The sequence below is a fragment of the Chiloscyllium plagiosum genome, chromosome 14, assembly GCF_004010195.1.
Source record: "Chiloscyllium plagiosum isolate BGI_BamShark_2017 chromosome 14, ASM401019v2, whole genome shotgun sequence".
NCBI classification, from domain to species: domain Eukaryota; kingdom Metazoa; phylum Chordata; class Chondrichthyes; order Orectolobiformes; family Hemiscylliidae; genus Chiloscyllium; species Chiloscyllium plagiosum.
In genome coordinates, this window is record NC_057723.1 from 64,967,218 (window position 1) to 64,992,870 (window position 25,653).

The 25,653-nt window shown below is 43.6% G+C and overlaps 1 protein-coding gene across 1 annotated transcript in view; it reads left to right on the plus strand.

The window, feature by feature from the left end:
• LOC122556776 (ran-binding protein 17-like) overlaps positions 1–25,653 on the plus strand; it is a 1,066,498-nt gene that overhangs the window by 93,994 nt on the left and 946,851 nt on the right. The window contains exon 3 of the mRNA XM_043703926.1: positions 8,908–8,998. Within this exon, the coding sequence (XP_043559861.1) occupies positions 8,908–8,998 (91 nt within the window). The remainder of the gene's footprint in view (positions 1–8,907; positions 8,999–25,653) is intronic.

A 25,653-nucleotide genomic window follows, 5' to 3' on the forward strand; every position in this document is an offset into this window, starting at 1 on the left:
ACGCTGCACTCCCTCAATAGCTAGAATGTCTTTCCTCAAATTTGGAGACCAGAACTGCACCCAGTACTCCAGGTGTGGTCTCACCAGGGCCCTGTACAGTTGCAGAAGAACCTCTTTGCTTCTATACTCAACCCCCCTTGTTGGAAGCTACCATTTCACCTTCCTTTCTCCAAATATCATCTGCCCCTAATGCTGCTCTTCATCTTGCCCATGCCATCATGTAATCATGGACTATCCACTGTCTGTGTAGATGTTAACACTTTGCCCTTTTCCTAGTCTCTGCAGCAGTGAGTGCTTTTAGTTCATGTACCTGGGCAGAGTAACATCCTTGTATCCTTTTCTCCTGCCAAAATCTCCCCTTCCAAATTAACTATGGCCCACCCTGGCTGGGCCTCCATTATAGTACTTCAGCGCTCCAACTACAAACATGCATTGCGCATCTGGTCCCAGTAATGGCTGTTCATTAACTTGACCTGTCTCTCTTCTGCTCCATGAGCTGGGTACGATCGTGTCTCTCTCCTTCCTGATTCACATAGTTTGCTGGGTTCACTGATTGTCTGTAATACCTCTCAGTTTGCCAGCTTCTAATAAGTCGACTCTACTGTATGGAGATTGTAATATCACCTTACCTAGTTGTGTCAAGGTGATGGATGTTGTTCGTGCACAGGGACCACATTAGATGGCTCGGGCATAGGGGTCTTGTTCTATGATGACTGATTCCATTTTAGCTGAGTAGCATCCCACAGGCAGGAGCTTGTCTCTGTGTCTCTGTCGCTCAACTGCAGATTGATTGCAGGCAAAAGAGGTGAAAAGGCTTTTTCAGGTCAGGCAGTTCTTAATGCTGGTGTGGAGGCCAGTGATTGTTTGATCTTAATAAAGGCCACCTCCTGCTCAGGTCACCAGTCAGTCTTCTATGACCTCGCATTACCCCTTTGATAAGGCCCCGCAGAAGTCTGATTCGTTCAGTGTAATTTTTTTTTTACAAAGTTCCTGCAATAATTGAATCATCCGAAGACTTGTCTTCTTCCTTTAACAGTAAAGTTTTTTTCTTTCTGGTGGAATATGAGCACAGCCTTGTATTATTATCTGTAGACATTGACAAATGGCTGGAGATTGCTCTGCATCTGTTTAAGTCCTTGTCTTTGCCTACTTTTGTCAGAACATATTCACCCAGATTGTGGCCTATGGTAAACTAGCTTCAGGCAAGGCACCCTGCTCGCAGCGCCAATCTGTAGGAGCGTATTTTCCCCAATCAGGATTGAAGACTCAGGCAGCAGGCAGGATTCTGGCAAGTGGAAGATTTTTTTCAAGCAGAAACTGGTTAATGCAGGGGAGGGCAAAAGGATCTTCCCTGAGTCTGGCCTCGACATGAAAAATCAATTTTTCCTTTAACCCTTGGCTCAGATTGGCAAATAGTTCAATGGCACTCTTTGATTTTAAAAGAGAAAGCCATACTTGTTTGTACACTTTCTGTTAATAATCACATGCAACATGATTATTATGTTCCTCCCTCTTACTTCATATACCCAATCCTATGAGGCACCTAATCGATGATTGGCATTCCTATGGACAGCCCCCAGGTTCCCATGATCTCATGATGTACAGCAGATACGGTAATCTGTAGGCCTTGCGACCTTTCCACGCATCCTGTTCATTCACATTCCAAAGTCCTTCTTCGGGTCTGACTCAGGCTGGCTTATCTCTAAAAACAGCTTGAATTCTGTTATTCATCATATTCCATTTTATCAATTTCAATTATTCTTCTTACATTTCCCATTGTCCAAATTATATGTGAAGTAAACACAAAAAGACAGTTAGTTTTGACTTAGTTGCCTTAGATTTGTAATATTATTTTTTGTTATAAAGTCAGTCATAAAGTGTAAAGTCATACAGTTACCCCTACTATCAGCACTTTGTGATTGATGGGCTGTGAGTGATCTCTTGTTCTGGGTGTAAGAGAAATTGTTTCCTAAAGCTAACTCATTTTCTCTTCAGGTTTAAAGGATTTTTTTTCCTTTATGCTTTGGTTATATGCATTTATTTTGGATGGTGAAAACTACCCTTAAGATGCTAAGACTCTTTACTAGAACCTATCTCTTAATATTCAAAGTGATTTTAAGAAACAAAGTACTGTAAGATAGTTGCCCCCTCAGGTGTTTTAGGGCTGTATGTGGCACCTAGTGTCTGTTCATTCTGGTACAAATACCCTTTCATTTAACGTGGCTGGAGTTACTTATTTATCAGATCTTAGGTGGTCTTATCAGAACTGTTTCGAATGGAAACAGACTGTGTCCTTTTTACTGTCCTTGAAGTGGCTTGTTCAATGGTATCATTATGTTTTCCTGTGTGTGAGCTGGCTGTTTTGGCTTAGTGACTGTCTGCCATTTTGTTTTAAATTCTGCTGTTTTATTTTACTTTCCACTTCTCTGCCATTTTGTGTTAACAGACATCTATTCTGGTCAGGTACAGGCCACCCCTACATTGCATATCCTTAATTGTCGTTCACTTGTGTGGCTTCCTAGCCTACTTACGAGGGCAGATAAGTGTCATAACATTCCTGTGGATCCAGAATCATATGTAGGCCAAATCAAGTACGGATGGCAGATTTTCTTCACTAACAGACGTTAGTGAATCAGATGGTCTTTTATACCAGTCAACAATGATTACATGGTCATTGTTAGACCAGCTTTCAATACCAGCTAATTCTTGGAGTCAAATATGACAGTAAATTTACTGCAGTACTTTCATTTGAGCCATTGATTGTGGATCACTTAACTCTCTCTATTACCTACTGCTTCCATTATAAAGCATGCATACAGACTTGTATTGAAGCTTCACAAAAGTGGCTCCTCATCTTAAGATATGCCTATTGCTGCTCCTGCGATGCCCTTCTGCATTCTTTATTGAACCAAGGTTGAAACACAATCCTCACCTATAAGGTACAGGAACAATAAGGCTAGAGGAGCATGATGCCAGGTCCCTCATTGCCTAGGGGCATTCTGGTGATTTAAGCAAAGTGGTAGAGTGTTTATTTCTTGATAGACCATGTAAATGTGGGTGAACAGATTAACCTGACTTTATGCTTAGGCAGTGACTTAACCGGAGGCCCTGAGTGAAGGAGGCAACAAAACTAGGTGGCTGAGAGAGGATTTTCTTCACAGGGACTCTTTTGGGCTGGCCGGCTTTCAGCTATTTTACATGTACAGCAAACTACCTCTTCAGCAGCCCTTATTGCTTTGATTTGATTTGATTTGATTTATTATTGTTCATGTACTGAGATACAGTGACAAGTATTGTTTTGCATGAGAATCAGACAAGACATACCTTCCATAAGTACATTGGGACAGAATGCAGAATATAATGTTACAGCGACAGAGAAGTTGCAGAGGAAAATCAACTGTCATATTTGAGAGGTCCAGTCATAAGTATGATAACAGCAGAAAAGAAGCTGTTCTTAAATCTGTTGGTACGTGTTTTCAAACTTCAGTATTTTCTGCCTGATGGAAGAGGGTGGAAGAGAGTATAATCGGCGTGGGAGGGATCTTTGATTATGTTGGCTGCTTTCCGGAGGCAGCCGAATGCATGCACGAAGGCAATGGAAGGAAAGCTGGTTTTCTTGATGCACTGGGCTGCATTTACAATTTTCTAATTTCTTGAGGTTTTGGGCATGATAGTTGCCATACGAAGCTGTGATGAATCCGAAAAGGATGCTTTCTGTGGTGCATTTATAAGAATTGGTAATATTCATTGTGGAAATGCCAAATTTCCATCACTTTCTAAGGAAGTAGTGCTTTCTTCACTGTAGCATCGATGCGGATGGACCAGGATAGATCGTTGATGATATTTACTCCTGGGGATTTGAAGCTCTGGACCACCTCCACCTCAACACCATTGATACAGACAGGAGTGTGCCCTCCACTCTGCTTCCTGAAGTTGATGACTAGCTTCTTTGTTTTGCTGACATTGAGGGAGAGATTATTGTCTTTCCACCATGCCACTAAACTGTCAATCTCCTTCCTGTCTCTTTTTTTTGTTTGAGATCCGACCTCCTATGGTGGTATTATCAGCAAATTTGTAAATGAAATTGAAGCTGAATTTGGCCATACAGTCATGAGTGCATAAGGAGCATAATAAGGGGCTGAGTATGTAGCCTTGCAGGGCATCGGTGTTGAGGATTATTGTGAATGAGATGTTGTTGCCTGTCCTTGCTGATTGTGTCTGCAGGTGAGGAAGTTGAGGATCCAGTTGCAGGTGGGAGCAGAGTTCTAGGTCTCTGAGTTTAGAAATGAGTTTCACTGGAATTATGGCATTGAAGGTGGAGCTCAAGTCAATGAATAGGAGTCTGATGTAGGTATCTTTGTTATCCAGATGTTCCAGATAGTGTCTGCTGTGGACCTATTGTGATGGTTTGCGAATTGTAGCAATCTTGAACAGAATTGGATTTCCCTCTCTAGGATACATTTGACTTAATTCATTGACTTCGAGCTGCTAATACAATAGACTTAGGTAGCTGTGTCTATCTGTGTCCATACATACGTGTACCATGGCTGAGTGCATGAGGAACCAACGCTCTCGATATTTAAAATCAGTTTTCAATCAGCTGAATTTCAGGGGCGAAGTTTATTTCAAGGTTAGTACCGTAAGTAAAAACAACATATGCTGGAGATCACAGCGGGTCAGGCAGTATCCATGGATAGAAAGCAAGCTAACGTTTCAAATATAGATGACTCTTCACCTCTTCATGGATGCTGCCTTACGTGCTGTGATTTCCACTATTTGTTTTCAGTACAGATTGCAGCATTTGTTCTTCTCTTTGGAATTTAACTTTTTGTGTCATTTTAGGAGAGTTCTTCAGCTTTTTTTCTTGTTGTGAGTTTCTCATGAAGCACTTTACTGTTGCAACTGAACAGCTTTTGTAACGTCCAGCTCATGTCGAATGGCATGAATGTAGCTCTGGAGTGATGAGTGCAGGAGAGAATTGTGCCCGACAACCTTAAACAGATCGGGGGTAAAAGAGGTGCCCGAGTGCTGAGGCTGTCTGTTTAAAAGACTTGGCCATAGTTGTTTTGTTAAACTTTCAACCCTCTAGCCCTCACTCCTCAAAAGGCATCATCCACTCAATGTACTCCCATGCCTTATGCATGGCCCAATACCAACAGAATACAACCCTTGTCCCACTTGTTATCTTTATTGGCATCCAGACCAACTTAGTGTCAACTCATGCCAATCAATCCGTGGCCCTTATACCATCCATGCCATCTCACCCAGTATTTATTAGGAGAGATGTTCAGATTAAATAAAGAAAAGCTATCTTGTCTTCCCCCTATTACAAAAACACTCCCATTCAGAACTTTAAAATCTCCTCAAGTGATTAATCCTCTATAAAAGAACTGTTCTCTTGATAACCCCACATTAAAGACCTCCTTGAGCTTAGAATCTCTCCATTAGGATGATTATAGCTTCTAGAAAACAATCAAGCATTCATAAGGGCTTAAAGATAGTCCTTGAGGGAGTATCAATGAGGATCACATCTTAAGTACCACTGACGTGGGCAGACTGTTCTTTATTTTTCTGAGAGAACTGAGGAATTAAATACAAAAGCAGAAAATACTAGAGAAATTCAGGTTTAGCATCATTTTTTAAGGCTGGCATGGTGCCTCAGCGGTTAACACTGTTGCCTCACAATACCAGGGACCTGGATTCGATTCCATCCTTGGGCGACTAACTGTGTGGAGTTTGCAATTTCTCCCCATGTCTGCGTGGGTTTCCTCCGGGTGCTGCAATTTCCTCCCACAGTCCAAAAGATGTGCAGGTTAGCTGAATTGGCAATGCTAAATTATCCTGTAGTGTCCAGGGATGTGCAGACTGGGTGGGTAGCCATGGGAATTGCAGGAACAGGGTAGGAAGGTGGAGGGGTGGATCTGGGTGGGATGCTGAATACTGAATAGCTTGAGCAGAGCAGATGTTGGGAAGATGTTTCCATTGGTAGGAGAGATGAGAACCCAATGGCACAGCCTTAGAATAAAGGGAAGCTGTTTTAGAATGGAGATGAGGAAAAACTTCTTCAGCTAGAGATTGGTGAATCTATGGAATTCATTGCCACAGAAGGCTCTGAAGGCCAGGTCATTGAGTATATTTAAGACTGAGATTGATAGGTTCTTGATTATCAAGAGGTCAAGGATTATGGGTATAAAGTGGGAGAATGGAGTTGAGAAACTTATCAGCCATGATTGAATGGTGGAGCAGACTCAATGGGCTGAATGGCCTAATTTCTGCTCCTATGTCATATGGTCTTAAGCTCTTCAGAGAGTTCGTGTGGACTCAATGGGCCAAATAGCCTGCTTCCAAACTGTAGGGATTCTATGATTCTGTGGAAATAAAGCAGAGTTAGAGAGTTGAGAGTTCTGAAGGCTCGCTGGACTGGAAGCATTAACTCTGCATTCTCTCCACAGATGCTGCCAGACTTGCTGAATTTCTCCAGCAATTTCAGTTTTTTGTTTCAGATCTTCTGTCTCTGCAGTTCATTGTTTTATTTTGAGAACTTAAATAATTTGACACTTTCAAGGTTCTTTAGATCTTCTCTGCCCTTTATGAACATTTATGTCTATTCTAACAAAATGCAACATCTGTGCTCTAGGTTAAGATTAGATTAGATTACCTACAGTGCGGAAACAGGCCCTTCAGTCCAACAAGTCCATACCGACCCTCCAAAGAGTAACCCATCCAGACCCATTCTCCTACTCCCTACTAATGCACCTATCACTATGGGCAATTTAGCATGGCCGATTCACCTGACCTGCACATCTTTGTGATTGTGGGAGGAAACAGGAGCACCCGGAGGAAACCCACACAGACACGGGGAGAATGTGCAAACTCCACACAGGCAATCGCCCAAGGCTGGAATCGAACCCGGGTCCCTGGCACTGTGAGACAGAAGTGCTAACCACTGAGCCACCGTGCTGCCCCTAAGGTCCTTAGTACAGCAAAATGAGTTTTTCCTACCTTGACAAATGGAATCTGTTGGAAATGGGGACACAGATGCCACATCTGGATCCTACCTACCAGTTTTAAAAATTAATTTAGACTGCACAGCTCTACAAAACTCCAGCCCCATATCTCTAGTTTTTTAACTTGTGTAGTGTAAACTTCTCTATCTGTCACAGATTTTGTTTTACATTTTTTGTTCTCTATCTGTGAATACATTAATGGGAGGGCATGTGGTATGCAAATAGCAAGAATATAACACACCCGCCTCACTGATCCTAAATCTGTTACTTCATCCAGTTCTAATTAAAAGTTGCAGATCTGAATCGTTAATTCGACTTGTCTCCGCACACATAATTCCAGACTTGCTGAGTATTTGTCACATTTTAAAAACAAAATAATTGAGTGGGAAGAGGTTGTTTTCAAGTTCTGATAGACATTTCAACAGTGTTAACCACTCATTTCAGTTTCGGATGGATCTACACATATTGCCAAAATTTTACCTAGCAATGAATCTGGGGATCTGTCCCAATCTTTGGCTGTAACACTGAATCATTAGACCAGATTCGATTATAGATCTGTAATTCACAGATGTCATGCAGAACCACATTGAAATGCAAAAATTAGCACTGACCTCTCGATAAGGGGTTGCCATCATTTATGTTTGAAGATAAATCAGTCTGGAGTATAATACTTATTAAGGTACCAAAATAAGAATTAAATGCAGTGAAAATAACTTACTCACTGAATTTTATAACTAACCAGAACCTGAAGGTGTCTGTTAGTACTGATTAAGCTGCAGATTGAATGTTTGGAATTAAAATTCCCTTTCTTAAAAGGCAGTGGATGCATAATCTTTAAATAGCCATTTGGATGCAGAACTGGCTCAAAGGTAGAAGACAGAGGGTGGTGGTGGAGGGTTGTTTTTCGGACTGGAGGCTTGTGACCAGTGGAGTGCCATAAGGATCGGTGCTGGGTCCTCTACTTTTTTGTCATTTACATAAATGATTTGGATGCGAGCATAAGAGGTAGAGTTAGTAAGTTTGCAGATGACACCAAAATTGGAGGTGTAGTGGACAGCGAAGAGGGTTACCTCAGATTACAACAGGATCTGGACCAGATGGGCCAATGGGCTGATAAGTGGCAGATGGAGTTTAATTCAGATAAATGTGAGGTGCTGCATTTTGGGAAAGCAAATCTTAGCAGGACTTATACATGGTAAGGTCCTGGGGAGCGTTGCTGAACAGAGAGACCTTGGAGTGCAGGTTCATAGCTCCTTGAAAGTGGAGTCACAGGTAAATAGAATAGTGAAGAAGGCGTTTGGTATGCTTTCCTTTATTGGTCAGAGTATTGAGTGCAGGGGTTGGGAGGTCATGTTGCGGCTGTACAGGACATTGGTTAGGCCACTGTTTGAATATTGCCTGCACTTCATATATGGAATGAGCTGCCAGAGGAAATGATAGAGGCTGGTACAACTGCAACATTTAAGAGACATTTGGATGGATATATGAATAGCAAGGGTTTGGAGGGATGTGGGACTAGATTGGGTTGGGATATCTGGTCGGCATGGATAGCTTGGACCGAAGGGTGTGTTTCCATGCTGTACATCTCTATAACTCTATATTTAAGACAGAGGTAGATGAGTCTTGATTCCCGAGGAGATGAATGATTGTTGGGGGTATGCAGGAATGTTGAGTTGAGGTTTAAATTCAGATCAGCAATGATCTTATTGAATGATGGAGCAAGCTCAAAGGACTGTGTGACCTATTCTTGTTCTTAATTTGTATATTTGCATGTTGATATGTTTGCTGTTTTGATTTATGCTCTGTATTCCTATTTCACTAGAGCCATTATTGGAATGTCTGGCAGAAAAAGCCCAGCTGTTTGTGTTAATAGATAACTTTTAATTATTTTTTATCATAGACTTCATATGCTCAACTGTTGGCAGCAACATGCCTTACAAAGCTTGTGACTCGGGTGAATCCATTGCCACTGCAACAAAGAATTGACGTCAGTGAGTAGATTGTTCTTGTGACTCCACTTCATATCACCGGAGGAATTGATTACAGATGTTTTATTTCATTGTTTTCTTTTTGCTGAATGTCATTTATCCACTGGCACTGGTATCCAATATGAAGGCTATGATTAATGGCCTTAACTGACGAGAACCATTTGGTAGTTGTGTTGCTACAGTTATCTGTGGCAAGTTTAACTAAAGAGCGCTGAAATCAGACCAAATTTCCTTTCTGTTTACTATACTGTTATGACACAGAGGTAAAGCTCTCTGTTAATTAAATCAAACACCCCCAATCACCTCACCTCGTGATCTGTTAAAATATGAATGACCGAGAACTCTCAAATGCCACTATTTAATGAAAATAACATCAGTTTTTTTTTTAACTATAAAAGAGAACATTAAACAACTATTCACAATTCTAAGCCCTGCTTTCTCTTAATTGCTTATTATCTGTCTCCAACCCTATAAAAATATACTGTTCCAATATTACAATTATTAAATTAAATCAACTTAATTTCAGAACCACACAGCCGCTGTTGTCTTCGGTGTCTTTCTTCTTCCGGCTGAGGATCTCCCTGGGTTGTCTTTTTTTTTTAACTACAAGTATGTTTCATACAAAAAGGTACCTTTGATGGAGAATGCTTTCTAATTTCTTGGAGAGCAAGTTGTTCAATCTCCATGCTTTTCTATCTCGATGGCAGTTACTCTCTCCAATTTTCAAAATGCACACAATTTTTGTACTCTCAACATCACATCATCTCAATGGTTTGATGTTGGCAAAACAATAAATTCAAACTTGATTGGATCTTAGTATCCTGGGGCATATTTTAAACTGGTTAAAACAGCACCCAAACAGTATCCACTTCACAGCCAGATGTTACATTTTTTCAATTTCCAGTACACTCTGGGACTGCTATCTAGTCATATACTCAGGCGCTTGTAACTTCTCAGTTCAGAACAGCATTCTCTCCCTCTTAAAAGTAAAATACATGCCTTCAACTTCATAACAACTGTAATTTTGGCACAACCACCTGATGAAGGAGCAGCGCTCCGAAAGCTAGTGCTTCCAAATCAACCTGTTGGACTATAACCCTCTTGTTGTGTGATTTTTAATTTTGTATTTTGGCTGTGATTTCTACATTTAAATGTATTGTAAGGTGATGACAGAATCAGGCTTGTGTGTACTAAATTCTTCAAATGTATGCCCTGCTGACATTAGAACAAAAAAAATATATAGCACAGGAACAGGCCCTTCAGCCCTCCAGGTCTGCATCAACACATGTTGCCCTTTCATATTAAAATTGTCTTCACTTATAGGATCTATTCCCATCCTATTCATGTATTCACCCAGTGCTGCTTGAATACTGCTATCGTGGCTGCTTCCACCATGACCTCTAGCAACGCATTCTAGGCACTGACCACCCTTTGTGTGAAAAATGTGCCTGGCACCTTTCTTTTAAACTTCCTTCCTCACACCTTGAACCTATGTCCCCCAGTAATTGACCCCTTCATCCTGGGAAAAATCCTCATATTTTCCACTCTGTCCATTCCATTCAAAATCTTATAAACTTCTCTCAAGTTGTTCCTCAATGATCTGTGTTCCAGTGAAAACAAACCCAGTCTAGCCAACCTTTCTTCAAAGTTAAAATCCCCCATACCAGGCAACATCCTAGTAAACCTTTTCTGTACCCACTCCAAAGCAACCACATCCTTCTGGCAGTGTGGTGACCAGAATTATTCGCAATATTCAAAGTGTGACCTAACTAAAGTTCAACAAAACTGCAGCATAACTTATCTATCCTTATACTCAATGCCCCTTCTAATGAAGGCAAGCATGCAATAAGCCTTTTTTACTACTTTTTCGACCTGTGCTGCCACTTCAGTGATCTATGGACCAGAACACCTGGATCCCTCTGCATACCAATACTCCTAAGGGTTCTGTCATTCGCTGTATAATTTCCCCCACACTTAACCTTCCAAAATGCTTTACCTCACATTTGTCCAGATTAAACTTCACCTTTTTTCTGCCCATCTCTCCAACTGATCTATATCCTGCTGACAATCCTCCTCGCTATCCGCAACTTCACCAATCATTGTACTGCCTGCAAACTTATTAGTTAGACCAGCTATATTATCCTCCAAATCATTTATGGAGATCACGAACAGTGGAGATCCTAGCACTGATCACTGTGTAACACCACTAGCCATGGCCTTCCATTATGAAAACTGTCCTTCCACCGCTACTCTCTGTCTTCAATGAGAGTTCTGTATCTATCTTGCCAGCTCACCCTGATGACATGTGACTTCACCTTTTGTACCAGTCTGCCATGAAGGAACTCGTCAAAGGTAGACACCATCAACTGTTTTTTCCTCATCAATCATCTTCGTCACCTCAAAACCTTGATCACGTTAATGAGGCATGACCTCCCCCAGACAAAATCATGCTGTTTATCGCTAGTCAGTCTATTTGCTTCGAACCGCTTATGGATCTTGTCCCTGAGAAACTTTTCCAATAATATCCCTACCACTGATGTGAGTCTCACAGGCCTGTAATTTCCAGGGTTATCCCTTCTACCCTTAAACAATGGGACAACATTAGAAATTCTCCAGTCTTCTGGGACCTCACCTGTAACGAAAGAGGATACAAAGATGTATGTCAATGCAGTAGCAATTTGATCTCTTGCCTCACTCAGTATTCTGGGATAGATTCCATCAGGTTCCAGGGACTTATCTACCTTAATACTTTTAGAGACGCGCAATACTTCTTCATTTTTAACAACAACTTGGCTTAGAAATTCCACACTCCCTTCCCGGAGATCATCCTCCACCAATTCCTTTTCTTTGGTGAATACTGAAGCAATATATTTGTTTAAGACCTCAGTTACCCCTTGTTAAAACCCACGTATCCCTTTATGGGTAGAAAAAGGTACTTCCTTGACTGCTGATCACCTTGGTTGAGAGAACAGAAGTCTCAGTGGCAGGTTTTGGAGAATTTGGATATTGAGTACAAATGGTCTCAGAGCAGCATGGTTTTGGATGAAAGATTGGGTGAAGATTTTGAACAAGAGATCATATTGTAGGTAAATTAAATATTTAGTGCAACAGGCCTTGGGGATGAGGAAATTGTAAATTCAGTGTTCCAGAGTTCAGAATTGCTGGTGTGGTGGAGCACATGTAGAGGAATAGAAAATTACTGTGCCAGATCTCAGAACATAGATTTACTGCTAAGTTTAAAGATGCAAGTTAACATTTTAAATATTGTGCTGCAGGCACTTTCTGCTGATCACTCTATGCCAGGTTATTTCAGTGGGCCATGGCAAGTTCCTGCCATTGTAACATCTGTTCAATTCATTTATTTCAGGAAGGAAATCTGCCGGATTTAAAAACTGCCAGAACGTGTCAGTCCCATGCTTTCTGAAGTCATATCTCAAAAATCAATGCAAGGCTTGGTGAAAAATCCTGGCCACAATGCCACATTAATAGTGTTGCTGATTTGGAGTCAAGCCTGTTATAGTGTTTATTTATTTCTGGTATTAGTCATCGTAAGAGACTAAGGGAATCTAGGAAAATGTGATAATGGGATAGTTTCTTTTAGTGTCCCTAATATTTTGTGTTCTCAGAGTTTTTGGAAAAATGACTATGTCCTGAGTAGGAAGACCAATATATATAATGTTCTTGCAGATCTCATTCACAAAGTAGACTAGTTTTAGCATTCTCAGACATCTTAGCGCCTGTCTTATTATTCAGATTTTCCTCTGGCTCTGTTATTAATTATAGTAAATTATTAAACATATTTAGTACCCTTACTCTCCATTCTCTGTGCTATTTCTTTGAAGGTGCACTGCTTATTATCTGGCGCAGGAATAAATAAAAGCTGTATATTTTATGGAACTAAGCACTGTTTCAATTATAGTCAATAAACTAAATCTCACAACTTTTAAAGTATTTTTTAATAAAGGTGCAATAAATAAATAAAACTAGTATGGCAGAGGGAGGGGACACAGAATATTAGTGAAATATGGACACATCATGCTACAGCCAAGGAAGCAAGTCAGAGTGAGTTCATCTATATTGAGTATCAAGAGAGTAAGACAGGCTAGATAGCCTTTAATGCTAGGAGTGTAAAAGGTAAGACTGATGAGGTAGAAACATGGATTAACACATGGAAGCATGATATGTTTGCCATCAGAAAAATATGGCTGTAGGAAAGGCAGGACTGGCAACTCAACATTCCACGGTGTAGGATCTTTAGGTGAGATGAATGAGGGTGTAAAATGGTCAGTAGAGTAGCACTACTAATCAAGCAGTCAGTTACTGCATGGAGAGATGATATCTTGGAAGGGTCTTCAAACAAAGCTTCAGGGTAGAATTTAACATTCAAGGGGGCAGTTACATTATTGGGAGTATATGATAGGCACCCAAAGAGTCAGCAGCAAATAGAGGAGAAAGCATTTCGACATTTCACAGAGGTATGTAAGAGTAATAATCAGGTAATTATACTAGCAAGTTTCAACTTTCTCAACATTAATTGAGATAGTCATAGTATTAAGAGTTCAGAATGGGTAGATTTCTTGAAATGTATCCAGTGGAGCTTTTTGTATCAATAGATAGGAAGGCCCAATAAGGGATAGTGCCGTGCTAGATTTAGTTCTGAAGAATGAACACTTGCTTGGCTTCAATGTGGCAGTGGGAGAATCATTTTAGCTATAGTAATCACAACATGATATGTTTCAAATTTGTGATGGACAAAGAGAAAAATGGACGACAAAATCTGGCTTTGGATTGAGGGAAGCAGAATCTGACCAAAGTTGACTGGGAACACTCCTTGTGGCTGCAGTGGAGCTGTGGGGCATTCAAAAAAGGAGCTGGGAGAGTACAGGTCCAACATGCACTCTTTAGGGGGAAATATAGGAGCAAAAAGGTCCGGGAACACTGGATGTCTAGGGCAATTCAGGATTGAATGAGGAAGAAAAGAAAGGCTTTTCGCAAGTCCACAGGGAGCAATTCAGCAGTCGTCCTAGAGGAATATGGGAAGTGCAAGAGAGGACTTAAGAGAGCAATTAGAAGAGCAAAAAGGGGCATGATAAAGGATTTACAAACAGGATTAGAGAAAATCCTAAAATACTTTATAAATATGTCAAAGGGGAAAGGTTCACCAGGAAAAGTTTAAGAAGCATTAGGGACCAAGAGAGGAATCTTTGTATATATCTGTGGGATACTGAAGGGATGTTAAATGAATACTTTTCTTTGGTCTTCTCTCTGGGGGAAAGAAAAAGTAGACTGGAAGGATACTGCCTAGTTTGACAGAGGAAATGGGGAGGTATTGAAGTCTGATGAATTTAAAAATGGACAGATCCCCTTCCTGGATGAATTACTTCCTAGGCTGCTGCCGGAGGTGAGGCAGGAAACTGCAGGAGCTGTGACACATATTTCAAATTTGTGGGGCCACGGGAGTGGTGCCAGAGGACTGGAGGATGGCTAATATGGTTTCCCTTTTCAAGAAAGTTGGTAGAGGTAAACCAGGAAATTACAAACCTTTGAGTCTCATGTCAATGGGGGGAAAACTATTGGAGAATATTCTGAAGGACAGAATTAATATTTACTTGGAAAAGCATGGGCTAATTTGGAATAGTCAGCATGGCTTTGTCACACGAAGGTCATACCTCGCAAATCTGTTAGAATTTTTTGAAAATGTGATCCAAGTGTGTGGATGAGAGAAGCTGTTGATGAAATTTACATGGATTTAGCAAAGCTTTTGATAAGGTCACATTTGGGAGATCGATTGTGAAGGTTAAAGCACTTGGAATTTGGGGAAACTTTGCAAGATGGATCAGAATCTGGCTTTGCAATAGGACACAAAAGGATAGTGGTAGAAGTCTGTTTGAGTAACTAGAGGCTGGTATCCAGCAGTATATCTGTAAAGGGATTTTAGTATATGTAATGTACAGAAATGATATAGATTAAAATGTTGAGAGAATGCTAATCAAGTTTGCAGTATGCCAAGATTAGTAGTATGGTTAATAAATAGAAGACGGGTGGAGGTTACAGGAAGATATAAATGGGTTCGTCTGATGGGTAGAGCAATAGTAGATGATATCTCATCCTGATAAGTGCAAAGTGATGCACTTTGGAAGAAGAAACAAGATGAGGGAGCATTTAATGTATGGCAGGACACTGGGTCGAATAGAATAGAATAGTCTATATACTCAGTGAGCATAATGAAAAGTTTACTGTCGCCACAGTTAAGTTTACTGACTTAAACATAACAGTACCAAGGCACAGCTTGTTTTGTTCCAAGATTTGTTGCAGAAATAAAATGTCCAGCAATACAGAAGAGAGTTCAGTACAGCAGACCACTCTGGCAATTAGCTTCCAGTCAGCACTGGACCTTGGCACCACACTGTCCTGGCGACATGCCATCCCGGCAAGCCGCTGCAGGAGGCTAGAAGGTCACCATGCCATGCTGGAACGCCCCTACTAAAGGAGGCTGCTACGCCAGGCTGGGAGATCACCGTGCCATGCCAGGAAACCCCATGGGAGGAGGCTGCTGCATCAGGCTGGGAGGTCACGATGCCATGCCATGCTGGGAGGCCCCTGCAGAAGGAGGCTGCTGCACCAGGCTGGGAGGTAGCTATGCCAACCCAGGAGGCTGCCATGCCAGGCTGCGAGTCATTGCTGGAGGCCGGGAATCCTTGCTTGCTGGAGACTGAGGATTGTCGCTTGCTGGAGTAAGGGGACTGTCGCTTCTCGCCAGGGGTCGCCTCAGGGGGTTGTCATCAAAAGCCGGGAGTTGAAGGGAAAAAAATTGAGTTAAATAAAGTACCAGAAGGAAGAACAAAAGGGGGAAGAAGAAAATAAGAAGAGCGGCTAGAGTGTCAGTAGCAGATGGGGTTTCACTCTAATAAGTGCAAAGTGACGAACTTCGGAAGAGTAAACAAGATGAGGGAGCATTTAATGTATGGTAGGACACTGGGTAGGCTGAGAGAAACAGAGGGATCTTGGGGTAAGTTTTCATAGATCCCTGAAATTGGCAGAACACGTAAATGAGATAGTTAAGAAGGCATATAGGATCCTTTTTTTCATCAGTCATGGCATAGAGTATAAGAGCAAGGACATAGTGTTGGAGTTACACACAGTGTTGCTTAGGAGTTGGGAGTACTGTGTGCAGTTATGGTCGTCTCAGTACAGGAAAGACGTGATAGCACTAGAGAGGGTGCAGAGGAGGTTCACCACATGTTGCCTGGTATGGAGCAACTGAGCCATAAGGAAAGACTTGAAAGGCTTGGATTTTTTTTTCGAGCAGAGAAGGCTGAGGGAGAACATGATTGAGGTGTGAAAGATCATGAAGGTGAGTAGGGATCAGCTATTCCCCTTGGTTGAGGGCTCAATCACAAGGGCCATAGTCTTAGGGTAAGGGGCAGGAGATTCAGAGGGGTTTGGGGAAAAGCTTTTTCACTCACAGGTGGCGAGAATCTGGAAAGCACTACCTGGGAAGGTAGTGAAGACTAGAAATCTTCCAAGCTTAAAAAATTGGATGAGCACTTGAAATATCATAACATTCAAGGATATGGGACAAGTGAAGGAAATTGGGATGAGAGCCTTTCGTGATAGTTATGTTGTTGCAGACCTGATATGACAAAGGGCCTTTTCTGCCCTGTATGACGCCATGACTCTGTAATTGGTCAAAATCTGGTACTTGCAACTCGGAAGAGGTGGTTCACTACATATTTAACAAATGTGCATTCTTCAAAAGAATCACATCTTTCAAAAAAATTGTGCCTGAAATATGATTACTCTCCTTGATAAGCCAGTATTGTTACTACCTTGGCAAGTCTGGGTTATATCAACTGACTGGGATCACAAAATTTGATAGAGTACAGAATCTACACAAGAGACATTAGACACTATGAATTGATTCTCTCCTGAAACTAAAACAAAGCAGTACATAAAATAATAGAATGTTTTGATGTTTTGGTTGATAACATCAGAAAAATTAGTTGATCGCATGTAGCACTGGAAAAGGCATAGCAGGTCAGGCAGCATCCGAGGAGAAAGTGAATCGACATTTCGAGCAGGACCTTCTTCGGGACTGGGGCGGGAGAAGAGGGTTGAGAGTTCATGGGGGGAAAGGGGCGTTTGGGGCTAGGGGAAAGGCAGGCAATAGGTGGGCGAAGGTGGGAGGTGATAGTGAAAGGTTGGTGAGAAGGGTGGAGTGGATAGGTGCCAAGATTGGCACCTCCCCCTGCTTCCATGAGAAATGCAAAACCTGTGCCCTCACCTCCGTCCTTGGCCTCCAAGGATCTTTTCAAATCCGGCAAAGATTTACTTGTATATCCTTCAACCTCATTTATTGTGTCCAATGTTCTTGATGTGGTTTCTTCTACATTGGAGAGACCAACTGCAAACTTGTAGTCCGGTTCAGGGAACATCACTGGTCCGTATGCACCAACCAACGCCACCTTCCTGTGGCCATCCGCTTCAACTCCCTTTCCCACACCCCTAAGGACATATCCATTCTGGGCTCCTCTATTGCTTACACAAGGCCACCTGCAAATGGAGGAGGAACACCTCCCCTTCCGCCTCGGGAATTTACAACCGTGCAGGAAAAACATTGAACTCATCAGTTGCCAAATCTCCCTTCCTTGCACCCCATCTCAGATCCACCCCTCTGTCTCTTGGCCTGATCTACCTGTCCATCTTCCTTCCCCCACTCCCCATTTATCTCTCAACTCCCTTCCCTCTCACCATTCCTAAAGAAAGGGTCCTGCCTGAAATGTCGACTCTCTTGCTCCTTGGATGCTGCCAGACCTGCTGTGTCTTTTCTGGTGCCACGCCTTATCAGCTCTGATTTCTCTAGTATCTGCAGTCCCATTGTTTCTTATTTGCTGCAAACCATACTGTGAAGCCTCTTCCAAGGATGCCCAGCTTGAAGAAATTCTCCTCCCTCCCTCTGCAAGGATCTCAATGAGTGTCTCTCCAACTACAGCCCTGGTCATCTCTGTCACCCTGAATCTGTTCAACCACATCCTGAAACAATCCTGCTACAACAGCTGCATCTCCTTCCTCAGTGCCTTACTGCGTAACCGGCTCACCCCCATGGACTCCAAACCATCTCATTTTGGATCCAACCAGGACAATTGCTACCTACAGCAAATCCAAAGCCTCCAGAAATGGTTTTCCCTCCGCATCCTCAGCTCCACACTTTCTAGAGTCTTCTCTGCCCCAGCTCAGGGCCTTACTCTCGCAGACGTGCAAAGGACCTCTGCTGTTCTTCATCCTGAGAAGTATCCACACACTCAAGGAATGCATTTAAACCAGCTTATTGGACATCAAGGAGTGTAAGTACACCAAGCTCTCTTGTACTTACCTCTAAACTGGGACTCCTTGACCATTCCAGATCCCATGCCCAGCCTCCTCTGAAATCCTCCAGATGCCATGAACTACACAGCCACTCCAACCGCCTCCACTGGTGGTTGGTGATGTCATTTCCGCCAGCGTGGATGACCGTCACATCATGTGCTGCCACTGCTGACCACGCCACTCCAGTGACCACCACAGTTCATGCCGACCACGCCGCTCCAGCGACCACCACAGTTCACACCGACCACGCCGCTCCAGCGACCACCACAGTTCACACTGACCACGCCGCTCCAGCGACCACCACAGTTCACACCGACCAGGCTGCTTCAGTGACCACCACAGTTCACACTGACCACGCCACTCCAGCAACCACCACAGTTCACACTGACCACGCCGCTCCAGCGACCACCACAGTTCACACCGACCAGGCTGCTTCAGCGACCACCACAGTTCACACTGACCACGCCACTCCAGCGACCACCACAGTTCACACCGACCAGGCTGCTCCAGCGACCAAAACAGTTCACACCGACCAGTCCGCTCCAGTGATGGCCACAGTTCACGCCAACCAGGCAGCTCCAGAGATGGCCACAGTTCACGCCGACAAGGCTGCCCCAGTGATCACCACATCACACGTCGACCAGGCTGTTCCAGCAACTGCCTCAGTTCACACTGACCACGCCACTCCAGTGACCACCACAGTTCACACCGATGACGCCACTCCAGCGACCACCACAGTTCACACTGATGACGCCACTCCAAGTGACCACCACAGTTCACGCCGACCAGTCTGCTCCAGAGATGGCCACAGTTCACGCTGACCAGGCTGCCCCAGTGACCACCACATCACACGCCGACCAGGCCGCTCCAACGACTGCCACAGTTCACACCGACCAGTCTGCTGCAACGACCACCACAGTTCATGCCAACCAGTCTGCTCCAGCGATCACCACAGTTCATGCCGACCAGATCGCTCCAGTGACCACCACAGTTCACGCTGACCAGTCTGCTCCAGCGACCACCACAGTTCATGCTGACCAGTCTGCTCCAGCGACCACCACAGTTCCCGCCGACCGGGCCTCTCCAGCGACTGTCACAGTTCACGCTGACCAGTCTGCTCCAACGATTGCCACAGTTCACACCAAGCAGGCTGCTCCAACAATCGCCATAGTTCACACTGACCAGGCCACTCCAGCGACCGCCACAGTTCAGGCTGACCAGGCCGCTCCAGTGACCGCTACAGTTCATGCTCACCAGTCTGCTCCAACGATTGCCACAGTTCACACCGATCAGGCCGCTCTAACGATCGCCACAGTTACGCTGACCAGGCTGCTCCAGCGGCCGCCATAGTTCATGCTGATAGGCTGCTCCAGTGACTGCCACAGCACATGCTGCCTCCACAGCCACTGCCGACCATGTCACTCCAGCAACCGCCACAGCACATACCAACCACACTGCTCCAGCAACCGCCACAGCGCACGCCGACCCGTAGCCACCACTGACCAGGCAACTCCAGTGACTGCCACAGCTGACGTTGACCTTACTGTGTCACTTCCGCCACTGCAAACGCTGTCAACCATGCCATCTCCAGGGTTGCTGCTGGTCACGTGACCGCCAACATCACCATTGGTCACATGACCCCTCCCACTTCCACTCTAGAAACAGTTTCCACTGCCACTCCCAACTCCAGCCCCATACCAGGCCCCACCCCCAAGCCCTGCCAGCTTTTTACTATTCAACCAGACCATTCCTTCTCTGAGAATGGTCAGTCCTCAACAAAGGTCTTGCCTTTATTCCACTCTGTCCCTATGTCAATGAATTCCATACATGCCGCAATGTTGAACTCTTTTTCTGTTGCCTGTGCCTCTGGGCCTACGTTTTCAATCGTGACCCCACCCAACCTCCAAGGATCCCTTCACCCACCTCCAACCTACTCCATCCTCTTGTACACCTCATGCTGGCCTCTTACCCTCCCTCAACCTCTTCATTTCTAATTGCCATCGTGACAATTACCACCTCAACCTGTCCACCTCTCTCACCTTCACAATGTGCAGCTCTCCATTCTCTTCACTCTAACCCCAACCTCACCATCAAACCAGTCAACGAGTAAGGCATGGTGGTAGTATGGCGCACTGACCTCTAAACTGCTGAAACCAGATGCCAACGCCAACACTTGCTACTGCCTCCTTGGCTGTGACAGTACCTCCCATCACCAAACTGTCATCTCCAGGGCCATCCACAAATCTTATCACCTCAGGTGATCTCCCACCCTCAGCCTCAACCTCATAGTCCCCAACCGTGCTCTGCTCAGTTCTATCTCTTGCCAAAAGTCCACAAACCCGACTGCGCTGACTGATTGTCTCCGCCTGCTCTTGCCCCTCTGGACTTATCTCCACTTATCTTAACTCCGTCCTGACCCCTTGGTCCAGGAACTCCCTCCATACATTCGAGACTCCACCCACCCACGCTTTTCACTTGTTCCATGACTTCCGATTCCATGGCCCCTTCCACCATGGACATCAGTCCCTCTATATTTGCATCCCCCATAAGGAAGGCCTTAAATCCCTCCATTTATTCCTTTCCTGCTGAATCACCTAGTCCCCCTCTACTGACACCCTCATTCAATTGGCAGAACTGGTCCTTACCCGCAACAACTTCTCCTTTCAGTCCTCCCACTTCCTACAAACCTGAGGGGTGGCTATGGGTACATGCATGGGACCCAGCTATGCTTGCGTCTTTATAGGATGCGTGGAATACACCCTCTTCCACAGCTATACTGGCATCATCCCCCACCTTTTCCTCTGCTACATCAATGACTGTATCGGTGCTGCCTTGTGCTTCCACTGGGAACTTGAACAGTTCAATCATCACACCAGCACCTTCCACCCAGGCGTCACATTCACCTGGTACATCTCCGACACCTCCCTCTCCTTCCTGGACCTCTCCGTCTCCATCTCCGGTGACTGACTACACTTCAACATCTACTACAAACCCACTGACTGCCACAGCTACTTTGACTACATCTCCTCCCACCCCTCGCTCCTGTAAAATCGCAATCCCCTGCTCCCAATTCCTCTGCCTTCGCCATATCTGCTCTCAGGATGAGCAATTCTACTCCAGGTCATCCCAGATGTTTGCCTACTTCAACGACCATAATTTTACTTCCCCAGTGATCAATGGTGCCCTCAATCACGTCTCCTCCATTTCCCACATATCTGCTCTCGAACCCCAACCCCCAACGAAGATATAATCTAACGTTTCTCCCCCCCCCACCAATCTCCAAATCCAGTGTGTCATCCTCTGCCACTTTCGCCATCTATTGTCAAACCCAAACACCAAAAATATCTTTCCCACCCACCCTTATCTGCATTCCATGGGGACCCTTCCCTCTGTGACTCCCTTGTTAGATGCAAACTGCCCACAAAACTCTTCTCTACTCCTGGCACTTTCCCCTGCTGCCCTAAGAGGTGCAAAACTTGCACCCAGACAGCGACTCTCGCCCCCATCCTAGGCCCCCAAGGACCATTTCAAATCCGGCAGAGCTTTACTTGTACGTCCTCCAAACTCATCTACTGTATCTGGTGCTCTCGATGTAGTCTCCTCTAAATCGGAGAAACCAAATGCAACTCTTGGGACGGTTCAGGGAAAATCTCTGGTTCATACACACCAACCAACCTCACCTTCCCGTGGCCATCCACTTCAACTCCCCCTTCCACTCCCCTAAGTGCTTATCCAGTCTGGACATCCTCCACCTCCTTCACAAGGCCACCCACACACTTCATCTTCTGCCTCAGAAGCCGACAACCACATGGCATATACATTGAATCCACTAGTTTCCAAATCTCCGCACCCTTCCACCCCATCCCAGATCGACCCTCTGACTCAGTTCCATGCTCTTGACCTGACCTACCTGTCCATCTTCCTTCCTACCTATCTGCTCCACTCATCCCACCAACCATCACTATCACCTCCCAGCTTCGCCCACCTATTGCCTACCTTTCCCTTAACCCAACCCACCCACTATACTCCCTTTTATCTCTCAACCCCTTTACCCGTACCTCTTCCCCCCCCCTCCAAAGTCCTGAAGAAGGGTCTGTGGAGAAAGTGAGGACTGCAGATGCTGGGGATCAGAGATTAAAAATGTGTTGCTGGAAAAGCGCAGCAGGTCAGGCAGCATCAAAGGAGAAGGCAAATCGATGTTTCGGGCATAAGCCCTTCTTCAGGAATGAGGAGGGTGTGCCAAGCGGGCTAAGATAAAAGATAGGGAGGAGGGACTTGGGGAGGGGCATTGGGAATGCGATAGGTGGAAGGAGGTTAAAGTGAGGGTGATAGGCCGGAGAGAGGGTGGGGGCGGAGAGGTCAGGAAGAAGATTGCAGGTCTGAGGGTTGGGACTGAGAAAAGGTGGGGGGAGGGGAAATGAGGAAGCTCTTGCTGCTCAGACGCTGCCTGATCTGCTGTGGCCCCTTTTCCAGTGCCATACTTTATCAACTCTGATTTCTCTGACATCAGCAGTTCCCTTTGTCTCCTAATATCAGAAAAATGCCGAAACTAGTTTTCAGAACCTGATGCCAGAGGAAGACTGAAGGATTCTGAGTTTTGGTGCTACCGGGTATATGTTGAAAAATAGTTTGGCAAGAAAAACAATTAGCTTTGAACCAGCACATGAAAACTGGTTAGATGAGAAGTTACTGTAAGAATGTGCAGTGTGCTTGAAACTGCCTGGTCTGCTTGGGTTGATATATTTTGGAAATATCTTCTGGGATGAACCATAGAACCAAACAAATCAGAATGTAAGGAGGTAATATGTTGGTATAGTTGAATAATATTAAAGGCTGTGGCAATACATCTGTTTGGAGAGCTGACAGTTTGGAATGCCTTGATCAGAACATAGGAAGTATAGGAAGATGTCATTTGTTCACCCTTGAATCTAACTGTAGGCTATTGCAAGGTTTTGGATCAGGAACTGCTGCATATTTAAATTTATGTTTTATATTTTAATTTTAGAGCTGTAGCTAATGCACCAAACTGATGACAGTTTTTCAGTTCACAACTTCACATGTAACCTGTACGGGTTTTACCCTGACAGCTTAAGAAAGGCAAGGAAAACACTGCTTGTAAACCTGAAAAAATAGGTGTGCTTTCCCAAAGCCCACAAATCTGCACTATTTCTGGTACTCCAATTCCTACTCCATGTTCCACCAATTGTTTTTCTTCTGTGCAGCCTGTGACATGCATGTGCGACAGCATCTTCTGAAACCAGAAGTCAATGTGTTGGCATGTCACTTGGTATATGCGTGGGCACCTGGAGTGGCTCAGAGCCTGCACTATAAAAGGGTCTCATAGGACATAAAGGGTCTTAAATAATAGGGTCTTCACTCAACCCAAGGGCCCTATTATTTGTGACCCTTCATGGATCAGATCTGCTTCCTCCCCACATCCATTGGAATGGGAACAAACTCCAAACCACTGCGGCTTTATTTTTTCTCAGATTCCAATATGGAATCTCTTTTCTTCACAATCTAGATTTACCTCCTTATCATGTATCCACTCTATCTGCTGTTATAGATGTGACATTCCAGATGAGATTAATCAGGCTAGTTTCAAGGTGGGAAACATTTGGATAAAGGGAGGCATGTTGTGGATTTAAAATTCCACAATGTGTAGGAAAATCTGGACCTCTGACTAAAAGTTGCCTTCCCTGATAATTTAACTTGCTTGTCAGTTTTTGGGCTTTCGTATCTGCTGCTGTTATGAGTCAGTTGTGGTAAAAGTTGATGTTTTTCACTATTTGAGCATTAAGTAGAAAAGGAAAAGAATAATTTAAAATGAAAAGAAATAAAGGAGAAATTAGAACAAAATAATTTAGAAACAAGCATATTTTTGGAAACCAAATGAGGTGCATGATGAGTGATCTTTTGGGAAGAATAGGAAATGGTCTAAAACAGTCATATATTTTGAAAGTGTGTTTAAGAATTTGTGTATTTTCGTACATTAATATCCTTTGTTGTTTGAGTTGTTTTGTTATATTCTGTACTGGTGTGTGATCTAAGAATGTGCAAATCTAATCAGCCCAAGGGACAGAGATGGCTGAACCTGGCTGGACTCTACAGGTTAAATTATTTGACAATATCATACTGAGATTGATGTCCCTTTATGTTTTTATGTGGATGTAACTTTTTATTTCAAATGGAAGGTCTCAGCTTTTTGAAATTAATGTTATTTGTTTTTAAATAGGTTCTAAGAATTTGAAATGAAATTAATATTTAATAACAAGTCACTGAATCATTTAAAGATAAATTAATATCAAGCAGATTTTTGCTTTAATGATTCAGTGCAAAATATTAAAAATTAATTTTCTCCAATGATAAGCATTTGTATTCAGATCTGAAAGCATGGTGCTACAAAAAAAATTAATATCCATCCAATGAATGTCATAAAATAAATGATTTAACTGGCAAAAATTCTCATCTTGGGAATTTAAAAAATCATCGAACTTTACTTTTCCAATATAGATACAGCAAAGTAAGTTGCCATGGTTAAATTAAGAGGTTAGTTGTACATACTGAAGAAAAGGCATACTGTAAATAAATAGCTTAATGTCACCTTTCTGTTTTAGCTATTTTAGGTGGATATCTTTATTTATGAATGATTGTGTTTGCAACAGAAAATGATTTTGTTTGAGGGGCAATAATTATAGTCCTTGGCCTATCTGTTTGGAAAATGCAGATCTAGAGAGAGTGGTAAATTTACGACACAAATGGATGTCATTTGGTCAGTCATGGTTGATGCAGTGCTACCCAGCCATATTTTTGAAATTTGATAAGAGGTTCTGCGTTCATCACCCTTTCAAATGGTGAGTTCCTGGTTTCTAACACTTTGTGTAAAATAAGATTTCTTCTTCATCTCCTTTCTAAATCTTTCAGCAATTACTTTTAAGTCTATGCTCATGGATTTTGACTGCTTTGCTAAAATAAATGGAGGAGAAAGTGAGGTTGCAGATGCTGGAGATCAAAGTTGAAACTTTATTGCTGGAACAGCACAGCAGGTCAGGCAGCATCCAGGGAACAGGAGATTCGACGTTTCGGGCACAGGCCCTTCTTCAGGAATGAGCAGAGAGTGTTCAGCAGGAGAAGATAAAAGGTAGGGAGGAGGGACTTGGAGGAGGGGAGTTGGAAATGTGATAGGTGGAAAGAGGTCAAGGTGAGGGTGATAGGTCGGCGTAGGATGGAGGCGGCTGAAAATGTGTTGCTGGAAAAGCGCAGCAGGTCAGGCAGCATCCAGGGAACAGGTG